General features: G+C 34.4%; 1 protein-coding gene and 1 long non-coding RNA gene across 4 annotated transcripts in view; one reads left to right on the top strand and one right to left on the bottom strand.

The window, feature by feature from the left end:
• The window catches only part of ERP44 (endoplasmic reticulum protein 44), a 119,463-nt gene that overhangs the window by 65,745 nt on the left and 28,313 nt on the right, over positions 1-25,405 (top strand). For all 3 annotated transcript variants that reach the window (XM_031945543.1, XM_031945544.1, XM_031945545.1), the window contains exon 8: positions 1,269-1,385. In XM_031945543.1, the coding sequence (XP_031801403.1) occupies positions 1,269-1,385 (117 nt within the window). The remainder of the gene's footprint in view (positions 1-1,268; positions 1,386-25,405) is intronic.
• Positions 22,571-24,157, bottom strand: LOC116420470. Its single transcript, XR_004230801.1, has 2 exons — positions 24,078-24,157; positions 22,571-23,165 (listed from the first exon to the last, which is right to left on the bottom strand). It is a non-coding gene; the product is annotated as an uncharacterized LOC116420470 (long non-coding RNA).

Below are 25,405 nucleotides of genomic sequence, written 5' to 3'. Positions count from 1 at the left end.
ATTTATTAAGCAGTTACTTTGTTTCTAGGGACTATGCTTTAGGATAGAATGTTTATACAATTCATGAGAGAGGGGAGAACTTTTATGTATTTCATTCAATAGCACGAAATAGTATTCTATTGGGCTATACTTTAGTACCCAATTTGTATCCAGGAAGCATCTTATTAATTTGCATGACTTAATATGATATATACTTGATTCTGATAATGCTCAAATATATCTAATCATTTTAAAATGTAGGAAATTTAAAGAAAATAAAAGTATTAGTTATTGTCTTAAAGATATTCCTTTGAAATGATGTATGTATCTATTATTGGTTCATTTTTCTTCCTCTTTATGAAATTTTGATGTATGCCATAGTTAATTGGTTGGCTGTTGTCCATCATTATCAAAGAGGACCAAAATGACATCACTGTGTTAAGAGTCGAGTTACAGTGTGTCTGACTATGGCTAATCAGACTAATATGAGCTCAGAGTGCCCTGCCACAGGTCGGACACAAATAGTCCCTGTTAACATTTGGGGTAGACTCTAATTTTGTGCATTTTACATCTCTTCTTAATTTAATTCAACTCTGCTTTGCTCATAGAGCACAAAACCTTCCCTGATAATGGCATGTCATGCTGGGTGGTCCCGTGGCAGTGTCTCCCATTAATTAGCAAGTTCTTAAGAGAGACCTTGAAAGCGTCCTTGTATCACTTTTTCTGACCACTTGTGAGTGCTTGCCTTGTGTGAGTTCTCAGTAAAGTAATTTTTTTGGCAAGTGTACTTTTGGTATTCAAACAATGAATCCAGCCCAATGGAGTTGTACTCTTGGCAATAGAGTTGACTTTAAATAGTTAGTTACTTTATACAATTATAGTACAATTTTTGTTGTTGTTGTTAAAAACATTGTCAAGGGAGCTAGGTAGTGCAGCGGATAGAGCACCAGCCCTGAAGTCAGGAGGACCTGGGTTCAAATCTGCTCTCAGACACTTAACATATCCTAGCTGTATGACCCTGGGCAAGTTACTTAACCCCAATTGCCTCAGCAAAAACAAACAAACAAACATTGGCTTATGCTTATTTTCTTATTCAGGTATTACCTTAATCATACAATGCCCACATGTTCATTATGTCAACATTCGGTACATACTTAATAAATAATTGAATTTTAAAGATCAGTTAGCTGGGGAATTGATTTGACATGCTATCTTATATCTTTGTTGCACTTTCCAAGTACCAACAAGAATTGTTACCAAAATTTTGGTTCACTTTCTTTTCCTAACAGGAAAATGCTCCAGATATGGTATACCTAGGATCTCTAACAAATTTTGACTTGGCTTATGCTTGGACTCAAGATAAATGTGTTCCTCTTGTTCGGGAAATAACATTTGAAAATGGAGAGGTATGGAATTTTCAGCAGTGTATTTTTAATTTATATTTATCCAAGAACTAGGTTTCTGCATTCCTCAGATGCAGAAATACCTTGTTTGTTTGCTTTTATAATTAAAGATGGAGAAAAAGAAATTACTGCCTTAATGGCTCCCTATCTCTTTTAACATAGATTTAATCAGAGTCAAAGTGAAGCCTTCCTGATGTCTCATTGTGCATAGAGGTGATCTTTGATTATTCAAATGCTATTCCAGGATAGGGTAAATAAATTCTGGCAGGTCTCAGTAAGTTAGAAAAAAAAGTTAATAGTAGACTATATGCATATATGTCATCTGGGGATCAGCATAACTAAATATGGAAAGGACTATCACCAGAAGACTGGTCACTATAGGGAATGAATTTTCTCAGTTACAGCTGCTTCTGAATACCTTCTACCAGGATGTGAAAAGGTTGGGATCTAAAATGATGGAAGGAGTGCTCACATTGTGAGATCACAATAAATTAAAATCTAGATCTAAGTAAAAATTAACATGACTATAAAACTAATTAAAATTATAAAATCATAAAATTCTATGATAAAGTTACCTTAGCCTAATATATATGTATATATAATTTAGTTATGCAATATTACATAATACTATAATTACCTAAAGATATTATCCTTTTTGTACATCATATTTTAAAATTACAGTTATAATAATTTATATTCATGTAGTAGTTTAAGGTTTATAAAGTGTTGTCATTGCAGCTATCTCTTTTGAGATAGTGCAGGTAGTAGCATCCTTGATTTTGAGGGGGTCATTGAACTTGGTGGATGGGAAGAAAAATTAAGTCTTTATTTTCACTAACTTTTTGTTTCCTTTGTAATTCTGTGTTTTATTTTATACATTTAAAAAATTTCATTATTCTGAGAAAGGGTTCCTAGACTTCTCCAATCTGCCAAAATATGTTATGAACATCTTCTCTGTACTGTGCCACAAAGCTTTTATTTATGTGTATGTATATGCGTGTATATATGTATACACATACACAAATATAAACATATATGTATATTTATCATACACAAATACTACCTCCAATCTGTATCAGAATAATTGTGTGCTGTTTGAAGTGAAGATGGAGAAAACGTAATTACCCCTTTGTGTGCCCCTCCCCATTCTAAACATCCACACTAAAATCCATCTAAACTCTTGAGTCTTATGCCAGTGTAAAACAAATCCCTAAATGATACAAAAATCTAAAAGAAATATAGACTGAAAAATTAAACTTCTGTTTCAGCCCAGCTAATTCTTAGGTCTTGCTTTTCTAACTCCTATGTGAGTTGTTTTGAAATACATTCATTATAAGTAAAATATTCTTTTGTATAAAGTGACATGACTACCTTCCCTCCCCTAAATTGTATGTAGTTGCTGAGTCTTTCTTTCAAGAGGCCAAGATATTGGGCAAAGAAGCCTAACCCAGAACTCATAGTAGATAAACCACAAATTATGCCAATGTAATGAAAATGTGTCTTCAGGCTGTTAAAATTTCATGAAACCAGATTAAATGTTCCATTTTGTTTGCTATAAAGGGATTTTATCTGTGCTTCAATCATAATGACATCTAGTTACAAATACATTAGTAATTCATAAAAAAGCTTTGTAAACCTTGTGAGCTGTTAGCTTATCAGTTCATCTGACTGATTCTTAAGGAATCTTTTATAATCTTCTGAGATGCTCTTAACTCCTAGATAGAAATGAAAGGTCCATATGTTTAGAGCCAGAAGTGACCCCAGAGATCATCTCTTTTATACATGAGAAAACCAAGTTTTAATATGTTAAGTGCCCTAGGTCTTACAGATAGTAGGTGACAATTTTCTTAGCATTCTTTTTATTGCGCACCTGATATTTATATTTCCAGATAAAACCATATTTTTTCCTATAACTTATGTTTTTTCTTTTAACCATTTAAATGCAATGCTATTTGGTATATATATGTTAAGTATCATAATTAATTCATTGTCAATACCGTCTTTAAGCAAAATATAGTTTTCTTTTAATTTTTAAAATTAAATCTATTTTTACTGAAGCCATATCTCTGATCATAATTGCTACCTCCTTTTTTCTTTTTCTTTTACGTTTAGCTAAAGAAAAATAGAGTTTTTCTCTAGCCCCTTATTTTAATTCCATATCAGTATTTAGTTTCAAGTGTGGTTCTTATAAACAACATGTTGTTGGATTTTGTTTTCTTATCTATTCTTTTTCCAATCAGTGTTTCGTGCCCTTCATATTTAGTTTTAATTGCTAATTGTGTATTTCTGTGCTGTTTTCTTAAACTTTTTCTTTCAATTAAATTCAGTAAATATTTATTAAGTGCATCCTATGTATCAGCTACCATGTTAAGCACTGGGGATACAAATTAAAAAAAAAAAAAAGAGAGAGAGTTCCTGCTCTCAAGGAACTTAAAAGTCTAACAGGGAAAGACAACATACATAAGAAAACTAGAAAATGGGGGATGGGGAGGTTATCAGGGAGTATTTTGTTCCATGCAATTAGAGACCAATCAGAATTTGTAATCATAGGTTCTTTCCTTTTAAAGCCTTCTTCAGAACCCCCTCTCAGAGATTACGGTTTGTTATCTTTGTGATCAGTCTGCTCTCCCTGAATCTATTCTTTCTTTTATTCTCCTTTTCCCTCTCTCATTTCTCTGTTGTATTGAATGTATTTCTATACCAAATTATATGTGTGTGTGTTTGTGTTTGTACTCTACTCTGATTTTACCAATTCAGATGAAAATGAGATTCAAATGTTCCCATCCCCTCTACCTTTCCATATTTATGTAAACAACTATTTATGCCCTCTGATTATGTGAGACATTTCCCTGTTCTTCATTTTCTCTCCTTTCTCCTTTCCCTTCCATTCTTCTTTTAAAATCTTCAAAACCTATAAAATCTGTTCCCAGTCTCTCTGTCTTTACTTCCTCTATGATCTTTAATGATAATGGGTTTCCAGGGGAACAGTTCTCTTTCCCCTTCCATTTGTATGTAAACATTTTATCCTTTCAAAGTTCCTTTTGATCACTCATTCATATTCACCTTTTTGTGTTTCCCTTAATTACATTGTTTATATTTCAAAGTTTCCATTCAGCTCTACTCTTTTCATCTGGTATGTTTAGAAGGCCTCTGTTTCATTAAAGATCTGTTTTTCTTCTGAAGGATTTATATGCAGTTTTCCTGTATAAGTTTTTCTTGGTTGTACGTCTTTATCTTTTTTTGCTTTTTAAACTTTTGCATTCTTTATTTTCAGAATCCTTCTTTATAGTAACTTTTGCTAAAACTTATGATCTTGCCTGTGGTTCTTTGGTTATTAAACTTTCTCTCAAATTGTTTTTAGTATTTTTCTTTAACCTGGAAGCTCCAGATTTGGGGTGTGACATTCTAGGGAATTATTATTTTGGAGTTTCATTCAGGATGTATCTGTGAATTCTTTCTATTTTCACTTTCCTTTTCTCTAATATATCTGGGTGATTTTCTTTCATGATTACTTTTTTAATATAAATTCTATTTTTTCTTCTTTGAATTGTTTTCATTCCATCTCTTCTCTCCATTGAGACAGCAAGAAAAATAAAATCCATTATAAACACGTACAGTCAAAACAAATTTCCATATTAACATGCCAACAAAAATGCTTCCGTCTTCACTCAGAATCCATTACCTCTTTATGTCAAGGTGGACAGCATGTTTCATCATGAGTCCTCTGGAATTGTGGTTGGTTGTGCTCTCAATATCCAAGTTTTTCTTTTTTAAAATCAAATTAAAATTTCAGTTCTATATTCTCTTTTTCTGCCCTTTGAGAAGGCAAGAAAAACAGAGCCCATTGCAAATATATCATACTGATGAGATTTAGGTTTTGGGGTTCCCTTTTGTCAGGGAACCAAATGATGAGGTCTGGATTTAGGGAACCAAAAAGAGATTAGGGTTTCTGGTGGTCAGGGAGTTAAATGATATGGTCTAGTGGCAGGTTTGGGGTTCAGGGAACCAAATGAAGAGGTTAGGCTGGGATTTGGCACAAAAGTAGGGAGTTTTGGGAACCCTCTTCTGGTGGTGTAGAGATTCTTTGTAAAGGAATTTACAAACTCAAAAAGGCTAGACTGATAAAAGAGGTTTATTATTGGCATTGGGAAGTCAGCCTTTACTATGCATGAATAGAAAGGCTGAATTCCTCAGTGGAAGAGTTCTGGCAGAGAAGTAAAGTTTAGAGAAATCGCTACAGAGAGGCAAAAAGTCTCTTTAGGGAAATAGGTGAGGGAGATAAAGAGAGGGTAGAATATTATTCCAGCGGTCAGAGGTTTCCTTGGCATAGCATAGCATGGCATGGCATATTAGGACCTCTGCAAGGATTGAGTCCCAAGTTGGCTCTTTATCTACAAGCTGGATTTCAACTTGAGCTGACTAACCCCAACTGAATTGAATAGAAAATTTTCAATTGAATAAGGCTGGAATTCTTTAGCTCAGGACTGAATCAACCCCACCTAGATAACAGAATGAAGCTGAACCCCTCAGGTGGGGTCTCTCACTGAGGCAGGATTGAAGGAGATTTTCTCCTTCAAGGAGCTTCAGGTGCTTTACCTCATGGCTCATTCCCAAAGTCAGGGAGAAAGAAAGAGAGTTTTGGGGTCCCTTCTTCAATACAAAACAAATTCCTACATATCTTCTTCTCCTCTCTTTCCACCCTGCCTGCTCCCTCTCCCCCCCCCCCCCCAAAAAAAAAAAAATAGTCTCCTAGAAACAAAAAAAAAGAAAGAAAGAAAGAAAAGAAAATTTACTTCAGTATATACTCCTAGTCCCTTATTTGGGGAATTTTTATTAGGGCCAGATTTTGTGATAAGGTGCAAGAATTGAGGATAAGAGATCCCCATCCCCTTTGGTCAATATCGCAGGTTTTTTGTGAAAGAATTCGAAAACCCAAAGTCTGTGGCAAAAAGGGATTTATTTTCACTAAGAAGATAGCTTATTTAGTGGGCAAAGAATCCTGGTGGGATAGTTTTGCTAAGAAGACAACTTTCTTAGTGGGCAGGGTCCTGTCAGGACTATTGCAAACATGGGTTAACACTGAGAAGAAAATACCTTCATCAGTGGGCTAATTCCAGAAGGGCAAACAGCTCCTTATTAGACATTACCAAAAGTGGGTTAAGAAAACAGTAAGCTAAGAAGACAACTTTCTTAGAGGGCAAAATCATCTTAGGACTTCTGCAAAGATGTCTGGGCATACAACACTAGATATATTAGGGCTGCTTTGATCTTTGGTGGGCCTATCAGTGGATGAATCTAGGAGACTATTTTTCAATTCAATTCACTTCAAAATTGAATGAGATTACTTATCTTAGAAGTTTCCCTTATGGACAGAAGGGTGTGCCCCTCCTAGAGGAGAGTTTCAAACTCCAATCACCTTTCCCCAACGGATTAAAGGGGACACAGTTCACATCAGGGCCTCTCCAACCCTTTCTCTCAAAGGTCTCAGTTTAATCATTTGTTCACTCCTGCTGGGACTGTCATGGCCTTATGTGGTTTTGTCCTGTTTTTATTAGTGTTCTGCCACTGTTTTTCTTTAAGGACAGTGTTGGCTTTAGTGAGTAAACTACACACTTTCAGCAGATCCAGTGTGGACCAATCAAGGGCACAGGCTGATCCCTGCTATTCTATACCCTGGTTTGGATCTTGACAATAAAGATGCAGATATACATAGTATAGTACCATATTCAGGCTATGTCAAATGATGAAGCTGAAGTCCTGTTATGCATCAGGGCCTGCATGTCTGATGATTCCCCCTCCTGGATTAAAACACAAAGCAGTAGTCTTGTTCTGCTTAGAGTATCTGAATCTGGGAACTCCTTTGTGATACAAGTAATTGAGTTGTAGTCTTGCTCTTTGCCTTGGGGTTTGAATCCTTAATTTATAGTCAGATTTTAGAGAGAGTGGGATAGTGCTGCTGGCCTGTTTTGTTCTCCTGGGCTGGCTCTACTTTCCTGGTCCACCACTGTTTCATCATTCTTGCCTTGGTCACTTAACTGAGGGTAGAATTTGTAATCTTTGTAAAGAAAGACCATCTTCCAAGGTTTTTTCCTCCTTTAAATCTTTGTTTGAGTAGTTGGTGAGGGAGTTTCTCTGTAATGCTTCTTCTTTACTCTGACATCTTGACTAGTTTTCCAGCCACATCTTGTCTTCCATTCAGATAGCTACTAGTCAAGTTTTGCTTGATTTTGTTTTGTCAAACATAAACAAATACAAAATATTTGATTCATTATTTTTTTTTCTTGGAAGAGGAACAGTAAGATTTATTTTTTGCTTTTGACTTTAAAAAATGCTTAAATTCTTAGGTTTTATATAGATGTATAGCATCAATTTTTAAATTAGGCTTATTGTTTGGCCTGGTTTAGAGAAGAATGTGCAAAGACAATCGTGTGCCATTTGTGAAGATGTATTTTCAAATACAAATGAGGCCAACAAAACTTCACCATAAAATAAATTAATTTATTTTTCCAAATAAAAATTTGTTGAATTGAAATGACCAAAGGAATCTTTTTAGTGCTTATTTGTTGAAAAAAACATTTCTTGAGGCTTTATATTTAATTGCCTTTGGAATTACTCTCAGCAAGAAACCTTTTTAGCAATAATAAAAATCAAAGCAAAGAAATCAGCTGGTATCTGACCCTGTTCTACATTTTGATGTCACATTTCAAAAATAGAAAAATTGTCGAGATGGAGCAGTAATAATACTAATTATTTTCAATTTATTTTTATATTTTTATGGCATTTATGTACTTATCTTTAGCTATAATTTTTAATGTGATTTACATTTTATTTCAGTTATAAGAATAAGGGAAAATTTTTTTACTATTAATGCAGAATTTAATATATGTTATATACTTATGCAATTTTAAGTTGTCACTGAGGAGAAATTTAGATGTTTTAATGCTTTGTAATATAATTGGGTTTGGAAAACATTGCTCTAGATTTGAGATCGAGGGGACTCTGGGACTTTCTAGAAATGTCATTAATCTGCCTTTGGTCCTTCAGAGGCAAATATTTCTGCAGTTATAAGTTGTGTCCATAACTGGTGGCAGGTATGGCAGATATATCTCTTGTCAGAACAAATGGAAACCTGATCTGCATTGTTTCTAGTGGCATATGATGCAACAGTTGCATGAAATTCAAAGAGGCTTAATTTTTTCCCAATTAAGTCTTCTGCACTATCATCATTTCTACCAGTTAAGTGAGATAAGTGAATGGAACAATGAACTTGGAATCTGAAAGATTGCAGATGCTTACTAGAAAAGTCCCTTACACTCTTTGAACTCCAGTATTCTCATCTGAAAAATGAGGGTGCTAATCATACTACTTCACAGGATTTTCGTGAGAATTAAATGAAATAACATTTTAAAAGTGCTTTGCAAATCTTAAAGTGCTAAATAAATGCTAGCTGCTATTATTACTACCTCAACATTGTAGTCAACCTCTCTCTGCATTCTATTTTTTCCTTGGTCTTTTCAGGAAATATCTGAACATGTTTAGTCCCTTGCAAATTGAGGTGTTTCATCTGCCTTTGCAGTCTGCATGTGCTGCTAACGGCCTGATGGGTAAAACAGTGCCAGTCAAGTACTCCTTACTGAGATCTGACAGCCCCTCCAACAATTCTGGAAAATCAGCTGTACTAGAATTTTGTCAATTCATTTACTTTGTGCATACCATCCTTAATATCAAAAGTAAAAGTAGGAAATTCTAATTGTTCAAACCATAAAATCTTGAATTCAATCTTGATGCAAGATCAATAACTTCTGTTGCTAATTCCTGACTTGCTGAACGAGCTTTATCTTGTGCAAGTGTTCATGAAACTGGACTTTTGAGGAGACCACTGTCCTTATATGAATAAAAGAAGAAAACAAATGGAAAAAATCACCTTTCAGTTCAATGACCTGTTAGAATGGAAGCTTATATATGATAGTTGTAATTCCCTGTGGTTTTATGATAGGACACCTTAAACTTAATATGCTATGACTGTAACAGAAAGATAGGCCCTATCTGGATGACATCCTAAAATAGTTACTGGAGCCCTAATCAACATCTTTTCTAAATTTAGTGTATCCTACCCCTGGCACAACAAGCTATTTGCAAAACTGATAAAGTATACATTTTATGGGAAAAGAAATGGAATTTCTGGAACAAATCATTGAGCAGTATGGAGTCTACATAAATTCTCCTTCTCCTTCCCCTTCCCCGCAGAAGCAAGAATCACTTCTAAAACTGAAAAACTTATAATAGAGTTTCCTTCAATACCTCAGTTCTGCATGTTTCTACCTTGGTTGCCTCTCTGAGAAATCTAAAAAAGAGATAAAGAATTTTCTGAGTGATCATTCAAAGTCAAGAAAGCATACAAAGGACAGCTAGGTGGCGCAGTAGATAGAGCAGTAGGAAGTCAGTAGGACCCCAGTTTAAATCTGACCTCAGACACTTAACACTTCCTAGCTGTGGGACCTGGGCATTTAACCCCAGCTGCTTCAGCAAAAACAAAAACAAACAAACAAACAAAAAAACTTATATTCTTATTTGTCAAATATCCAAAATTATCTTATTGTATAAGTTTCTAATTTGGCATAATAGGGCCTCTCATTTAAGTTGAGTTCCTGCTTAGAAAACCTCCTTCCCACCACCACTATGTGCCTTTTAATTTAATATTATATCTCAGTGGAAAGATACCGCAGGATGTAAAGGCTTAGTGTAATTAGACCACTTAAAAATTCTGGTTGCTATCCCTGGAAGGGATCAGGTGCCCAGTTGTCAAAATGAATCACCATAATTTTGAGTACCAGTAGATCAGGTGGACCTTTTTTCATTTTATATAGCCAAGAGTAACATATCAAATACTTTATTTCATAGAGTGTTGAGAATCATCAGCAGACTATTGACCTTCCTGTTTACACACATATACACATATATGCTTTTGTAGATAGATAGATAGATAGATAGAGGGGGTGTGTGTGTGTGTAGTAATATACTTGGTGGCCCTTCCATCTCTAATTATGTGATTATCAGAGAGGGCTAAAATTGAAATGCTGCTTTGGGTTTAGCATGACACTCTTTCTTCAGGCCAAACGGGTTCTTTAAGAATCCACCGAAGGATTTTCATGGCAGCGTGTATAAAATGTCTGCCTGGGCTAAAGACTTGTCCAAAAGACTTGAAGACTTTTTATAATCCCTAATCACTAAGGGTTATTGGCTGCCATATATATTTTTTTAACTTCACACATACACACACCTCTATCTATCGATCTATCGGTAGCACGCGCACTTTATTCTGACCATTTTCATGATCATGATTTCCCTGGCTTTGGGCAGTCACTTCAATGTAAAGCAGGGTAGAACTATTGCTTCATTTCAGATAGAACTTTGTTGCCCTCTGCTGGTCCCCAAGAATCCTGCAGGCCTCAAGCATCCTCAGACCCATGACTGAACCTTATAGAGTTGGCTTCATCCTCCTTAGAGCACAGAAGTTTGACAGATGATAGGTGGTTTGATGTATTGCCATGATGCTCACATAGAGATACTTGTGTCAAGTCAACAAGTGATTGCCATCAGGCACTGGTTGGGATACAAAGAAAATAGTCCACACCCTCAAGAAGCTCACAATCTAGTGAGAGAAACAATATGCAAAAAAAGATGTATGTTAAAGACAGAGAAGGTAAAGGAGATATAATATCAGAGGGAGGACTGGAAAAGTTCTCTTGCTGAAGGTGAGATTTAAGTTGTTTTAAAGGGAGCCAGGAGGCAGTAGTGAAAAGGGGGGTACATCCCAGGCTTTGCAACAGTCCATTAAAATGCACAGAATTGGGAAATGAAATGTCAGGTGTGCAGGACAGCAAAAAGGCCATTGCCTGGAAAAGTGGGAAGATATCAGGTTGTGAAGGGCTTTAAAAACCAAAAGGAATATTTTATATGGGATCCTGGAGGTAATGTGGATCCAGTGAAATTCATTGAACAGAGGATATAAGAGACTCAGAACTGCACTTTAAGAAAATCCCTTTGGCAGTTGAATGGAAAAACTGCAGTGGGAAAGACTTGAGGCAAGGAAACCAACAAAAATGCTGTTTCGGTAGTCCAGGTGTAATGTGATGAAGACCTTTGCCACGGTGATAGCTGTGTCAGAGGAGAGAAGGTGTCATCTGTGAGAGACAGATCAGTAGGCCTTGGCATTAGGTTGCATGTTTGTAATTGAAGAATTGAGGATAACAACTAGGTTGTGAGTCTTAGTGGCTGGGTATTCTTGTTAGTAATAGCAAAGTTTGAAGAAAATGAAGGTTGGAAGGAATCAGAAACAACAGGTCATTAACTGTATGTAGGTAATTAGGAACCATCTACAAAGAAGTAATAATGGAAGTACATGAGAGAGAATCAGAGAAGGGTTTTGGGGAAATACTATGAGGACATAGAAGGAAGAAGAGCCAGGAAAGGAAACAGAAAAGGACTGTTAAGAACAGGGAAATTTTGGGTCCCAGAAGCCAAGGAAAAATATCAGGACAATCAGGTATGTACAAAGATCCAAGGAGGTCAAGAAAAGCAGTTAATTTGCTAATATGGTATTATAGAATTCAAGCACTTACTAAGTACCTACTATGTATAACATGTGCAAATCACAGAGACAAAAATGAAAATGCCCTGGGCCTTAAATTTTGCCCGTTTTTAGAAGGTCTGGATTTGAATCCTGCTTCTGCCCTTTTTTGTCTATCACCTAAGACAAACTACTTTTTTGTTCAGGGCCTCAATTTCTCATTTAATGGATGGTGTTGAAATAAAAATTCCCTAAGATCTCTTTTACCTTGAATATTCATTTGGAGATTGGGTCTTTAACCTTTGAGGGGAGCAGATTTAATAGAGTAGTAGAAATGGAATGAAATTTCAAAGGGTTTAGAAGTGAGATATGGAAGTCTAGGCATCATTATAAACAAGATATTCAGAGTTTATGAATGCTTCATCTTAATAAAGTAAAAAAAACCCTCAAAAGGAAGAAATTTGTGACCAAAGATGAACTAGAGACCATTATTGATCATAAAATAGAAAATTTTGATTACATCAAATTAAAAAGCTTTTGTACAAACAAATCTAATGCAAACAAAGTTAGAGGGGAAGCAATAAACTGGGAAAACACCTTCACAGTTAAAGGTTCTGTTAAAGGCCTCATTTCCAAAATATATAGAGAACTGATTCTAATTTATGAGAAACCAAGCCATTCTCCAATTTATAAATGGTCAAAGGATATGAAGACAATTTTCAGATGATGAAATTGAAACTATTACCACTCATATGAAAGAGTGTTCCAAATCACTATTAATCAGAGAAATGCAAATTAAGACAACTCTGAGATACCACTACACACCTGTCAGATTGGCTAAGATGACAGGAAAAAATAACGATGAATGTTGACCCAGCAGTGCTACTACTGGGCTTATACCCTAAGGAGATACTAAAGAAGGGAAAGGGACCTGTATGTACCAAAATGTTTGTGGCAGCCCTGTTTGTAGTGGCTAGAAACTGGAAAATGAATGGAAGCCCATCAATTGGAGAATGGTTGGGTATTTTGTGGTATATGAATGTTATGGAATATTATTGCTCTGTAAGAAATGACCAGCAGGATGAATACAGAGAGGCTTGAAGAGACATGAACTGATGCTGAGTAAAATGAGCAGAACCAGGAGATCATTATATACTTCAACAACGATACTGTATGAGGATGTATTCTGATGGAAGTGGATTTCTTTGACAAAGAGACCTAATTCAGTTTCAATTGATCAATGATGGACAGAAGCAGCCCAAAGAAGGAACACTGGGAAATGAATGAAAACTGTTTGCATTTTTGATTTTCTTCCCGGGTTATTTTTACCTTCTGAATCCAATTCTCCCTGTGCAACAAGAGAACTGTTTGGTTCTGCACACATATATTGTATCTAGGATATACTGCGACATATTCAACATATATAGGACTGCTTGCCATCTAGGGGAGAAGGTGGAGGGAGAGAGGAGAAAAATCGGAACAGAAGTGAGTGCAAAGGATAATGTTGTAAAAAATTACCCTGGCTTGGGATCTGTCAATAAAAAGTTATTATAATAAAAAAAAAGTTTAAAAAAACCCTCAAATTAACATATATTTAATGCAATGAAAAACTTGTTATATTGGAGAGAAAGCTGATATTGAAGACTTGACTTTAGGTCGGTCTTATGACACTTAACTGACTGAACAAAAAATTTAATCTGTTAGTGCTTTAGGAAATTCTCTAAAAGACTATAAATTACAGAGAAGGTGTTGTCTGCCCTTCACTTTCAAGGAGTGTCTTTACCCAGAAATTCCCTTTGCTAATGAAATCACAAATCGAATCCCTATCCCTTTCATGATTTAATGTAGTATCAATTAAAACATAAAGGAGCTTCTTAATGGAATTAAACAAAATCATAATAAAATTTATATGGGAAAATAATTTGGCAAAAATATTAAGAGATATACTGAAAAGAAATTCCAGTGAAGGGGTGAGGTTTTATATTCCCAGACTTGAAATCAGAATTGTCATCAAAACAAATTAATACAAATAAATTAATGAAATAGAATACATGAGCCAACAATATATTAAAATATGAATTTGATAAATCTTTAGGAAAAGGAAATTATTATTTAACAAATGTATTTGGGAAGATTAATTGTCAATTTGGCAGAAAAGGAATTTGTATCAGCAGGATAATTTCAAAAAGGCTTGGGGAGACTTAACGTGAACTGATAACTAAGTGAAATGAGTAGAACCAAAAGAACATTGTTCACTGCAACAAGATTATGTGATGATCAACTGTGATGGACTTGGCTCTTTTCAGTAATGAAGAGATTCAGGCCAATTCCAAAAGACTTGGTGATGGAGAAAGCCATCTGCATCCAGAGTGAGAGCTATGGTCATTGAATGTAGATTACCTTTTTTGTTGTTTGCTTGCTTGTTTTTTTCTCTCATTTTTTCTTCCTTTTTTATCTGATTTTTCTTGTGTAGCATAATAAATGTGGAAATATATTTAGAAGAATTGCACGATTTTAATGTATATTGGGTTATTTCTAGGGGAGAGGAAAGGAGAAAAGATTGGTGCATGAGGTTTTGCAAGGCTGAATGTTGAAAACTATCTTTGCATGTATTTTGAAAAGTAGAATGCTATTATGAATTTTTAAAAAAGAAATTAGTCCCAGCTCTTCCTGTGATCTTCAGCAGATTGTATCTTCAGTCATTAAAACTTTCTCTTGGATCTTTGTCCATTTTCTATATATTGGTTCTTTTGTTATAGTCTTCAAACACCCCCAACTCTTTCCCATCATTAAAAAACCTTCAGTAAATTCTATGAATCCTTTCAGACTAATAGTTCTATATCTCTTCTTTTTTTAATCAAATTTTCTAAAAAGGTTATCTACACATTACCTCTTCTTCCTCTCTTCTCATTCACTCTTTAGCTGTTTGCAGTCTTCTGTCATTCTAAAAATGCAACTGAAACTCCTCTCTAAGTTATTAATGGTCTTTTAATTGCCATATTTGATAGTCTTTTTTTTTTTTTTTTTTTTTTTTTTTTTAGCTTTCATTCTTCTTGATCTATCTGATGTATTTAACAGTTGACCAAGTGTCCTGTTCAAAACGCTTTCCTCTCTTGGCTTTCATCACATTATTTTTCCCCAGTTCACCTGTTTGCTACTTTTTCTCAATGACTTTTGCTGGCTCATCTTCTATATCTCCTTAGCATGCAGGTGTTCCCTGGCCCCTCCTCCCTTCTCTTGGAATCATTCGTTTACCTCATGGATTATTATTTCTATGGAGATAACTCCCAGAACTATATATCCATTTCTAGTGTCTGCCCTGAGGTTCTGTCTCCTATCCCATTTGAATAGTTCAAAATTACTGTAGCTAATGCAGTTTTCTTGAAGGGCAAATCTGACCAATTGGTTCCATTGTTCAGTAAATTCCAGTGGCTCTGATTGCTTCTGGAATAAAATATACATACCTCTGTTTAAATTTTAAAGCTCCACATAACTTGACCCCAATCTAGTACTTTTACCTCATTAGACATTGCTCACCTTCCCTCTTTGTGATCTAGTCTTCCATCTTTTATAACTTTGCTCTCATGATCTCTAATGCCTAGCATCCATTATTTCTTTACCTTCACTTTATGTATTCCTTTAAAATGCTGCTCAAACACCATCTTCAGCAAATCTTTATTTCCCTTAATTGCTACTTCTTCCTGAACTATCTTGTATTAAACTATTTTGTATATATATATTTGTTTATTAACTTTATGTTTATGCTGTATGTTCTCCCATTAGAATGAACATTCTTTATATTATTGTTCATATTTATATCCTCAGTGCCTGGCACATAATAGAAATCTTTTTGGTTGTTAGTTATAGTATAGAAGCGGTATCCTGAAAAGGGTTCTAGAAGGATGTGTGGGCCAAGATGTTGAGCATAAGGAAGAAGAACAAAACAATTGTTCTTCTTCTCCCTTCCCTACTAATTCCTCCAAACAGAAAATGTAACACTAATCCTGTTTGGGAAATCCAAGAAAAAATTGCAGAGTAATTTTTTTCAGCCCACATCAAAATGGGGAGATAAAAAAAAAGTGTGTGGATACTCAGGATAAAGGTCTGGCTAGGAGCGTGCCAGGCACAGAACATTCCAGGGCAGAGAAAGGCTGTGTCAAAGACTAGAAGAAACTCCGGGTTCAGCATAGCAGGGTCTACATTTGTGTTACTCAGAGCCACTCAGCAATCACAATTTCTGAGCTCCTTGGAGTGGTGGTGTAAAATCATCAATGCAAACAGGCCCAGGGCTCTATCCTCAGTAAGGATTTAATTCAAATCAGGTAGCAGATAAATGGCTTCCTGGAGGTGAAAAGGATCTTCTAGCCCAGTCAGAAGCATGAAGAGAAATAAATGAGAGGGAATCCCAGATAAAAGAGAAATTTACACAGTTCAGTTACATTCAACATGCAGATCTTTCCAACTGACTAATAGTGACGGAGTCCAGAAACAGTTTTCTGAAACTTCAAAAGGAGGCAAGTCCACAGGCCCATCTTGCTCAGGCCCAAACTCACATTAGGAACTTATAAAACTTGAGTGTAGGGACCAGAATGTGCTCTGGATCAGACTACTTTGGGAACATTGCAAGTTTATAGATTCTTTCTTGAGCTATTCCTCAAAGACTGGAATAATAAACACAATACTCAGTATCTCCAAGAAATCAAAAGCAGGAACAGCCCAGACATTCCTTAGAGAAATAAGTGGAGCCTGATCCTAAAATAAAAGAAGTAGGCTGGAAGAGTGGACAAAAAATAAAAATAAAAAGAATCCTGAAATGCTTAAAATACAAACCAGAAGAAAATGACTTCAAAACGTCTAACAAGCATAGCCTCAAAGGAGTACAAATTCAACTAAGTGTCCTGAAAGAGATGAAACAAAAAGATTTGTTTTTTAAGATTTAAAATATTTTAATAAGAGAACTAGAGAAAAATTGAAAATGGGGAAAAAATAAAGAGTTTTGGAAGAATTGGAAAGGGAATTAGAAACTGTCACAATAGATAAATCTCACCCAATCAACAACTTACTGAAAACTAAAATGGACCAGATAGAAGTTAATGATTCCACATAACGATAAGAAATATTGTAAAACAAAGTAAAAAAAAAAAAAAAGGAAAGAAAACTTAAGGTTTCATAGCAAAAACCACTGACTTGGAAAACATATCAAGAGGAAATAATTTAAGAATCATTGGATTACCTGAAAGTTATATTAAAAACAAGAGATTAAGACATCATATTTCAAGAAATAATAATAATTAAAAAAAAGAAAACTTGCTGGATCTCTAGAATCAAAACTCAAATAGCAAGAATCCACTTTCAGAAGACTGAAAGAAACCCTAAAATGAAAACTTCCAGGAACATATATAGTCAAAATCCAAAGCTTCTAGGACAAAGAAAACATACTGCAAGCATCCAAAAAGAAAGAATTTTAAGTCCTGAGGAGCCACAATCAGGATTATACATAATGTAGAAGCCTCAACTACAAAGGATCAGAATATGCTTGGAATATGATATTCCAGAAGACAATGGATATACTTATGGCCAAGAATAATTTATCTATTAAAACAATGTAATCCTACAGGGGAAAAATGGATCTTTAATGAAGTGGAAGACTTACAAGCATTCCTGATGAAAAGACCAGAGCTGAATAGAGCTTTTGAAGAGCAAAAACAGGGATTGAGAAACATAAAAAGGTAAATGTGAATGAATAATCATAAGATTTGAAACAAGGCTACACTATGTATATTCTAACATGGAAAAATGATGTGCATCTCCTCTCGAGACCCTGTAATTATTAAGGATCATAGAGGGAGCCTAATTAGAAGTCCTCGGAGTGGTTCTCTTATATCTTGATGATTTTACTTGTGAAGGAAAGGGAAAAGGAGGAGTATTTCTCCTCCTAGGGGCAAGGGAAGGAAGAGAAAGGTAAAAGAAAAAATATCACATTATTGTTGTGTGCAAGTAGAAATCCATAAAAATGAGTAGAGTTCTATTAACCATAGTTTGGTCTAGATGAAGCTAAATGATTTGTCTAGAGGTGCACAGATAAGCATCAGAAGTAGAATCTTTGTCCTGATCCTCTGACATCAATCAGTGGATCTTTCACCTCTTTCGCCTATATAAGGATGATATTTTCTTATTATTCTTCGATATAGAAGAAAGAGCACTTGCTAAGACAAGAAATCTGAGGATACTGTCAATTCAGCTTAAGGATCATATAAATTAATAGCAGAATAAGTAATAATAAATCACTATCACCATATCTCAGTTTGCTCATCTGTATCTGGAGATAGTGATTTACCATTATTTTTCTATCTGCTTGCTTTCTTAAGGGGAAAAAAATGTAAAAATAGGGAAGTAGTGGGAAATGAAGACAGTTTAGATATGTTTGATGTATCCTGAGATTTTTGAGATAATTGTTATTGATTTTGGATTTATTTCTAGCAGCTGCTCTCTATAACAGATTCTCACATCAGAGATAAAATTATAAAAGTATGATTAAGAATTTTTAAGAAATCTTTAAAATTTGTTTTAAATACTGTTGGACAAAGTTGAATGATTATCCTGTACATATATTCAGTGTCTCAGAGGCACAGTATTTTACAGAATTTCTGTAAAATTAAATTATAATCCTCAGTATTTTAGTGCCTCCTGTATTTCAGGTTTTGTAGAGAATGTCAAAGTGGATACATGTGATCTGTTTAAGGGAAGAATAAATATTTTATTCTGAACTTTTTGTACAATTTACTATTAACAGTACGTTAGCATTTTTAGCATTAACCAGAAACTATTAAGTAGAATTTTAAAATCTTAATTTGCATTTCAATATGTGAAACTGATGTTTGGTGTTTAATTTTTGTTATATTGTCATGGAGCATTTTCAGTGTAGTTTTTCCACAGTAATTATCATAAGTCTATAGTAACTTTGGTTTAAAGTTTTGGTTTGAATTTCTCTATTTCTTCATACTATTTTTTGGTTCTGTTTGAATAAGCTAGTGTTGCAAAAAAAAAAAAAAAAAAAAAAGAAAGAAAGAAATTCCCATATATTGTGATTAATATTTCTAAAGATGAAAGGTTAACTATCACAACATTTCAAGTTATATTGACTGTGCTATGATTTTTTGTACAATATAATAGGATTTTCCAAAATGCCTTAGAAGTCCCAATTGTGGAATGCAATAGACAAAAATTTGAACCACAGCTCTTTCTTGGCAAGAATCTTTTTTTTTTTTTTCAAAAGACAAAAGAAGAAAAGTTGTATTAATGCCCTTTTAGTTATTCCTTGGTAAGTTCATAACTTCTCCTTGTAAAAAGGAAATATAATTAGGCAAAACAAACAGATGTGTCTTAACCATATCTGAAAAGTTATTCTGCATGTTATTCTGCATGTATATGCTACTATCTTTTCTGCCAATCATGAAGTAAGTGTTGTTCTTCATTAATCTTCTTAAGTCAACACATGAACTGATGCTAAGTGAAATGAGCAGAACCAGGTCATTGTACACAGCAACAGCAAGATTATATGATGATCAATTTTGATGGACATGGCTCTCTTCAGTGAAATAATGCAGACCAGGTCCAATGGTCTTGTGATGAAGAGAGCCATCTGCACCCAGAGAAAGGACTGTGGGAACTGAGTATAGATCACAACATAGTATTTTTACTCTTTTTGTTGTTGTTTGCTTGCATTTTCTTTTCTTTCTCTTTTTTTCCTTTTTACCTTTTTTTTTTTTTTTTTTTTTGATTTTTCTCATGTAGCATGATATTTGTGGAAATATGTACCGAAGAATTGCACATTTAACTTGTCGCATAGGGGAGGGGGGAGGGGAAAGGGAGGGAAAAAACTTGGAACACAAGGTTTTGCCAAGGATGAATCATGTTGAAAATAATCCATGCATATATTTTGAAAACAAAAATCTTTAATTTAAAAAAAAATCTTGTCAAGACTTGTGGCTGTACTGATTGTTATTCTAATGTGACTTTAAATATTATTGTCTTTTATGTTATTTAGAACATTATATATGGCCTCCTGATTCTACTTATTTCCCTCTGCATCAGTAAATATGATCTCTTCTTTCTATATTCTTTTTTTTCTTAAAGCAGTGGAGTAAATATTCTATTGCATTCATCTTCCACAGAGTTTGAAGAGTTTGTTCAACTCTTCCTCCAATCAATGGGAGTTCACTTTACTTTTAGTTCTTTGCTACTATAAAAAGTCTTTTTGTAAATACTTTTATATCCGTTAGACTAACATCTGTCTTTGGACATCACTCCCCCCCCCCTTCTTCCCCATACATACTTCATATTTCTTGATGCATTAATTTTGTTCATGCAAAAGATTTTAAACTTAGTAATCTTTATGGCCAATTGATACATTTTATAAAACTTTTTCATGTCTCTTTGCTTGTTAAAATTATCACAAGTCAGGCCTTTCTTAGTCTCCCCATTGGCAAGGAACACATAGCAGAGTAAAAACAATTAAAAAAACAACCACAATACAAGGTCTGCATGAAAAAGCAATCATGCTGTTCCTGCATACACCCTTTGTACCTCTTGTGTATCTCTGTTGATCATATAATTGTTTTGTTATTCTTTATTGTCATGAACATCAAAAACCTGAAGAAGTAGGATCCTAGCATTTTCTGTTAACATTAAAGTTGTCATTTGCCAAAGTATGATGTTGGATTGAGCTAGCCTTTTTAAATAAACTGCTTAAGTTGGAGGGGGTAGGGAAGGGAGGTATATAAAAGTATATATTCCACTAAGACTTTTATCATGGAGCTGTTTGTTACTTTGTGTCTCCATTATTTAGCATAATGCTTGGCTCATAATAGGCATTTAGTGAGTACTTGTTAATGGACAATTTTTTCTATAGAAGTTTAATTATTATAAAGCAATTATTCAAGAAAGTCAAAGAACCTTAAAAAACTCCTTAGTCAACAAGCAGTCATCACTTTGTTGAGAGAAAAGACATGGAAACCAAGAGCAAGTCTCACTAATTTAGAATGTAGACTCATTTATTAAATCTCATGCAAGAAAATGACGAAGATTGTGAGTAGCAGTCTCAAAATATATCAGAAATGATCATATCAGGGATGAAGCACTAGCACTCATCACCTCTGACCTAGACTATTATAATAGCCTCCTAATTATAGCCTCTTTCTGGTGCCTTGTCTCTATACAACAGTGATTTTCCTAAAGTATGGGTCTGACCAGTTCACTCTCCTTTTTTACTAAAAATTTATTTATGTATCAGATAAAATTTAAACTCCTCTTTCTGGCATTTAAAGTCTTTTACAACCTGGCTCCATTCTACCTTTTTAGACTTATTATTCATTACTCACTCATTCTGTGGTCCAACCAAACTAACCTTCTGATTTTTCCTTCAAGCAAGCACTCCATCTCTCCTCTCTGGGCCTCTGCCTCTTAGAATCATTTCTAGCATCCTTCAAGGTTCACTCAATTCAAGTGCGCATATCATCTTCAAGACCTCTAGCTGCTTAAGCCTTCAACCTCACCTCATCCCCAAACCCCCACCAAGTTATTTTGTTTATATCTAAAATATACACATTGTCTCTCCTTCCTAAGTTGTAAGCTCCCTGAGGACAAACTGGTTTGTTTTCAACATTTCCTAGTGTAGTAGGCATTTCATAAACAACCCATTGCTTATTTGGGATGACATTTGAGCTACAGCTCATAGGGTGGGCAAGATTTGGACAGGCAGAGATGATAGGAGATATTTTCTCAGTGCAAGGAATGCACAGGTATATTTGAGAATGACTTTATTGCAAAATTCAATGACAAACACATTGCTTTTCATGTTGTTTTTATTTTTTAACCTGTATCACTTGTAAATGCCTTCCTATTTTTACTGAATTTATCCTGTCTATCATTCCTTATTGGATATTATTACATTGCTTTCACATCCTGAAATTTTTCTTGCCATTTCCCATACATAGAGCATATTATCTAATTTTCAACTTTTCTTATTTTATTACTCCAATATAATGATAATAACTTGAATTTATATATTGCTTTAAGGTTTACAAAATTCTTTATGTGAGCTATATCATTTGAGTCTTACAACAACCCCAAACTCTGGTAACATCGTTCCTGATGAAAAGCTTCCATCAAGACTCAGCTACTCCATTTTAACCTGAAGGGTTTGTTAGGATCAGAAACACTATCCCCCAAAACTCAACAGACAGTTAGAAGAAGTGTCATTTCTTAATTCAGAGATGACTTCTTGAAATGAACCTCAAACATAGTCAGCCTGTACACTCACATTCTACCATTCCCTGAAATTTCTTGGGTTCAACCTGATGACTTCCAAGAATTAGTCTCTTTCCATCCCCAAATTTGTTTCACTTAACAGGTCCTTTCACTGCTTTATTTTTCTTGCACACCTTCCAGTTTTTCACAGTCCCTCTTAAAATGTGTTACCCAGAACTGAAACACATGTTTCAGGTGTGGTTTGGCAAGCAAAGGACAGGAATTGTATTCACATCATATTGTTGAATCAGGTTTTGTTTTCAATCAGTTAGGACCTTAAGCATTTTTATCTTTAATCTCTACCATCCTATGCTTGAAGTTAAAGTTTTGGGTTTTTTTTTTTTTTAAACTTGAATTTAGGAATTTACATTATTGTGGGTCTTTTAGATTCTGATTCTGTTATCCAGTATATTAGTATTCTTTGCTTTGTGCTTTCTCCAATTTGAAAGACATGCAATCCCTTGATTACAGTAGTGATCAGGACAGAATTGAACACCAAAGCTTTACGGAACTAGAGATCTTCTACCAGATGGGCAGAGATTCATTAATTCTCTTTGGACTCTGTCATTAAACTATATATGAATGTACAGTGCCCACTTTTTTTTTTTTATATTTATCCACAAGAGCATTATAAGAGATTTTTAAAAAGCCTAGCCTTGCTGAATCTAGATAGGGGACATCTATAGCATTCAATTTAATTCAGACCATTAAGAATCCATTAAATGTATCATAATCAGGAATAAGCTTGGTTTGGCATAATTTATTTTTAGGGAATTCTAGAATCCTGATGATCTTCACTTATCTTCTTATGTGCTGACAAGCCATATTTTCAGGATTTCTAGAATTTAGCCTGAGTTTGACTTTGTTTGCTTCATTGTTGCTGGCAGAAATCTACCTTCTTTCCCCTTTAAAAAAAAAAAAAAAAAAAAAAAAAGAGTTGAGGAAAATTCTCCCATCAGTCTTATAGCACACCCTTCATATTCTCAGTTATAGTTCACAGATTACCCCAGTTGGTTTTCATATCACATCTTTGAGTTATTTGATCATCCTGCAGCCTAATTTGTCCACACTAAGAGGTTTGAACTTATAGTTACTAAGTATTCTCTCCCTATATCCTCATCAGCCATTGGCTGTAGTTTACTTTTAACTATATTTGTTCTACTTCCATCATTCTTTTTTACAGAGAAGGTAGAGCCAAAATGAGAGTTAAGCAGCTTTATTTTTACTTTTTTATTTTTTTGCTATCCATTAACATAATGTCACCAGCTTAACCAATAGGCTTATTCCTTCCTTTTTTTCCTGTTCTTGTTGGAAAATAGACTTTAAAGCTCATTTTATTATTTTCAGCATTTTCCATAAAACTGTGCTCATTTTGAATTTTAGTTTTTGTGATGCCATTTTTTACAAATAAATGGTACTTGTCTGTATTTGCTCTTGGTTAAGTATCTGTACCCTTGCTTTTGTACACATCTGTTTTGAATATAAACTTATCAAAATCCTGTCTTACACATCATTGTCTTAGCATATCTCCTTCCTTTCTGGTGCAAACTAACCCACATTGGTTGATTTATCTAGCCTGCTAAGGAGTATATTTAGTTATGTAATAGAGAGGCCTCTCCAAATAGTTCTATTTGAGCCAAAGAATCTAGTACCAGTAGATAAAGACACTGATTCCCTAATCCAAAAAGGACCAATAAGTAAGTGCCAGCTGATATTTTCTTTCAGAGAGAGACAGAGATGGATGAAGGAAAGGAAAGGAAAAGGAGGGAGAGGAAGGAAAGGGGGGAGATGGAGAGAGGGAAGAGAAATTATTTTACCTTTTAGTGGTATAGACATGGCTCTCTGAGGCTAAATAGTTTCTGACTTTCATTGGTTTCCATTCTGGGAATTCTCCATACCATTGACACCACAGATCCTGACAAAAGAAGAAAGATATGTATGTATCTATTTTTAGATATGTTTTGATATATTTTAGGTATATATAATTGATATATTACATATATAGAGAGGTAGATTGAATAGTTGTGCATTTAGTACTGGGCATGCTGTCAGGAAGTGTATCAGGTACTAAATTTGGAGTCAGAAAAAATGGGTTCAGATCTCATTTCTGACATTTAGAAACTGTTTGACTTTGACAAACAAGTCTTCATAGCTTCCAAAAATGATGGAAAGGATCCTAGATTATGTTTGTTTTTTTATTGCTCTTTATACCTGTGCCTTTCTGCTTGTAGTTTTTGATCCCCATCCACTTGGAAAACTTTCTTCCTCTCTTCTTTTTCTCTTTGTCTGTATCATATTCATCTTTCAAGTCTTAGCTCAGCTTAGTCTCTGCAACAAGGCCTTGACTAATTACTTTAAATCATATAAATCTCACCTTTTCCCAGAATTCTAGTGTATTAATATTCAGTTATAGTATATTTTGTCATCTAGTTTCATTTTAGTTATTTTATCAGTTAGTGTCACATCCCTAATTAGATTATAAATTCCCTAAAGATAAGGACCATATTTTATATTAATCTATAATTTCTGTATTGTTGGGTACATAATGCTGCTCAAGGAACACTTACTGATTGAATTGAATAGGAGAGAAGTTCTTGATTGATAAAAACAGTTGTTCAAATCTTGCAGCTATCTGAAATAAGCAATTTTTTTTTTCCAGCAGTGTACAAGTCTACTTTTAAATGGAATCTATAACTATCTCCAGACACCAAAATACAAAATAAAACCATCTAATGCTGACTGGTCTTTCAAGATTACTAAGTCATTTTAAAAAATCAATAAAAGATGAAAATTGACAAAAGATATGATTGAAATCTAAAGAAGTAAGAAGTGTATGGATAGGGTAAACAAAGAATCATACAATTTTTTTTTACTTGAAAAGGACATTTAAGATCTTTGAGTCTAATCCTTTTCACTTTAGAAATAGAGAAACAGCCAGAGTTGAATATGTCCAAAATTACTCAACTAATCTTTGGCAAAATGTAAGTTTTCTAATCCCAATGTTCTTGCCATCTTTATTTATGGTCATTGAATCTCAAAATATAGGACTAGAAGGAGAAATAACTTGGATGAAGATAGATTCAAAAATAATGTACAGATTGATAAAGAATGAAAGGAAGTCAAGAATGTTTAGGGCTATGTCCCT

Source organism: Sarcophilus harrisii, chromosome 1 (genome assembly GCF_902635505.1).
Source record: "Sarcophilus harrisii chromosome 1, mSarHar1.11, whole genome shotgun sequence".
Taxonomy (NCBI): domain Eukaryota; kingdom Metazoa; phylum Chordata; class Mammalia; order Dasyuromorphia; family Dasyuridae; genus Sarcophilus; species Sarcophilus harrisii.
This window is presented reverse-complemented; position numbering and strand designations above follow the sequence as displayed.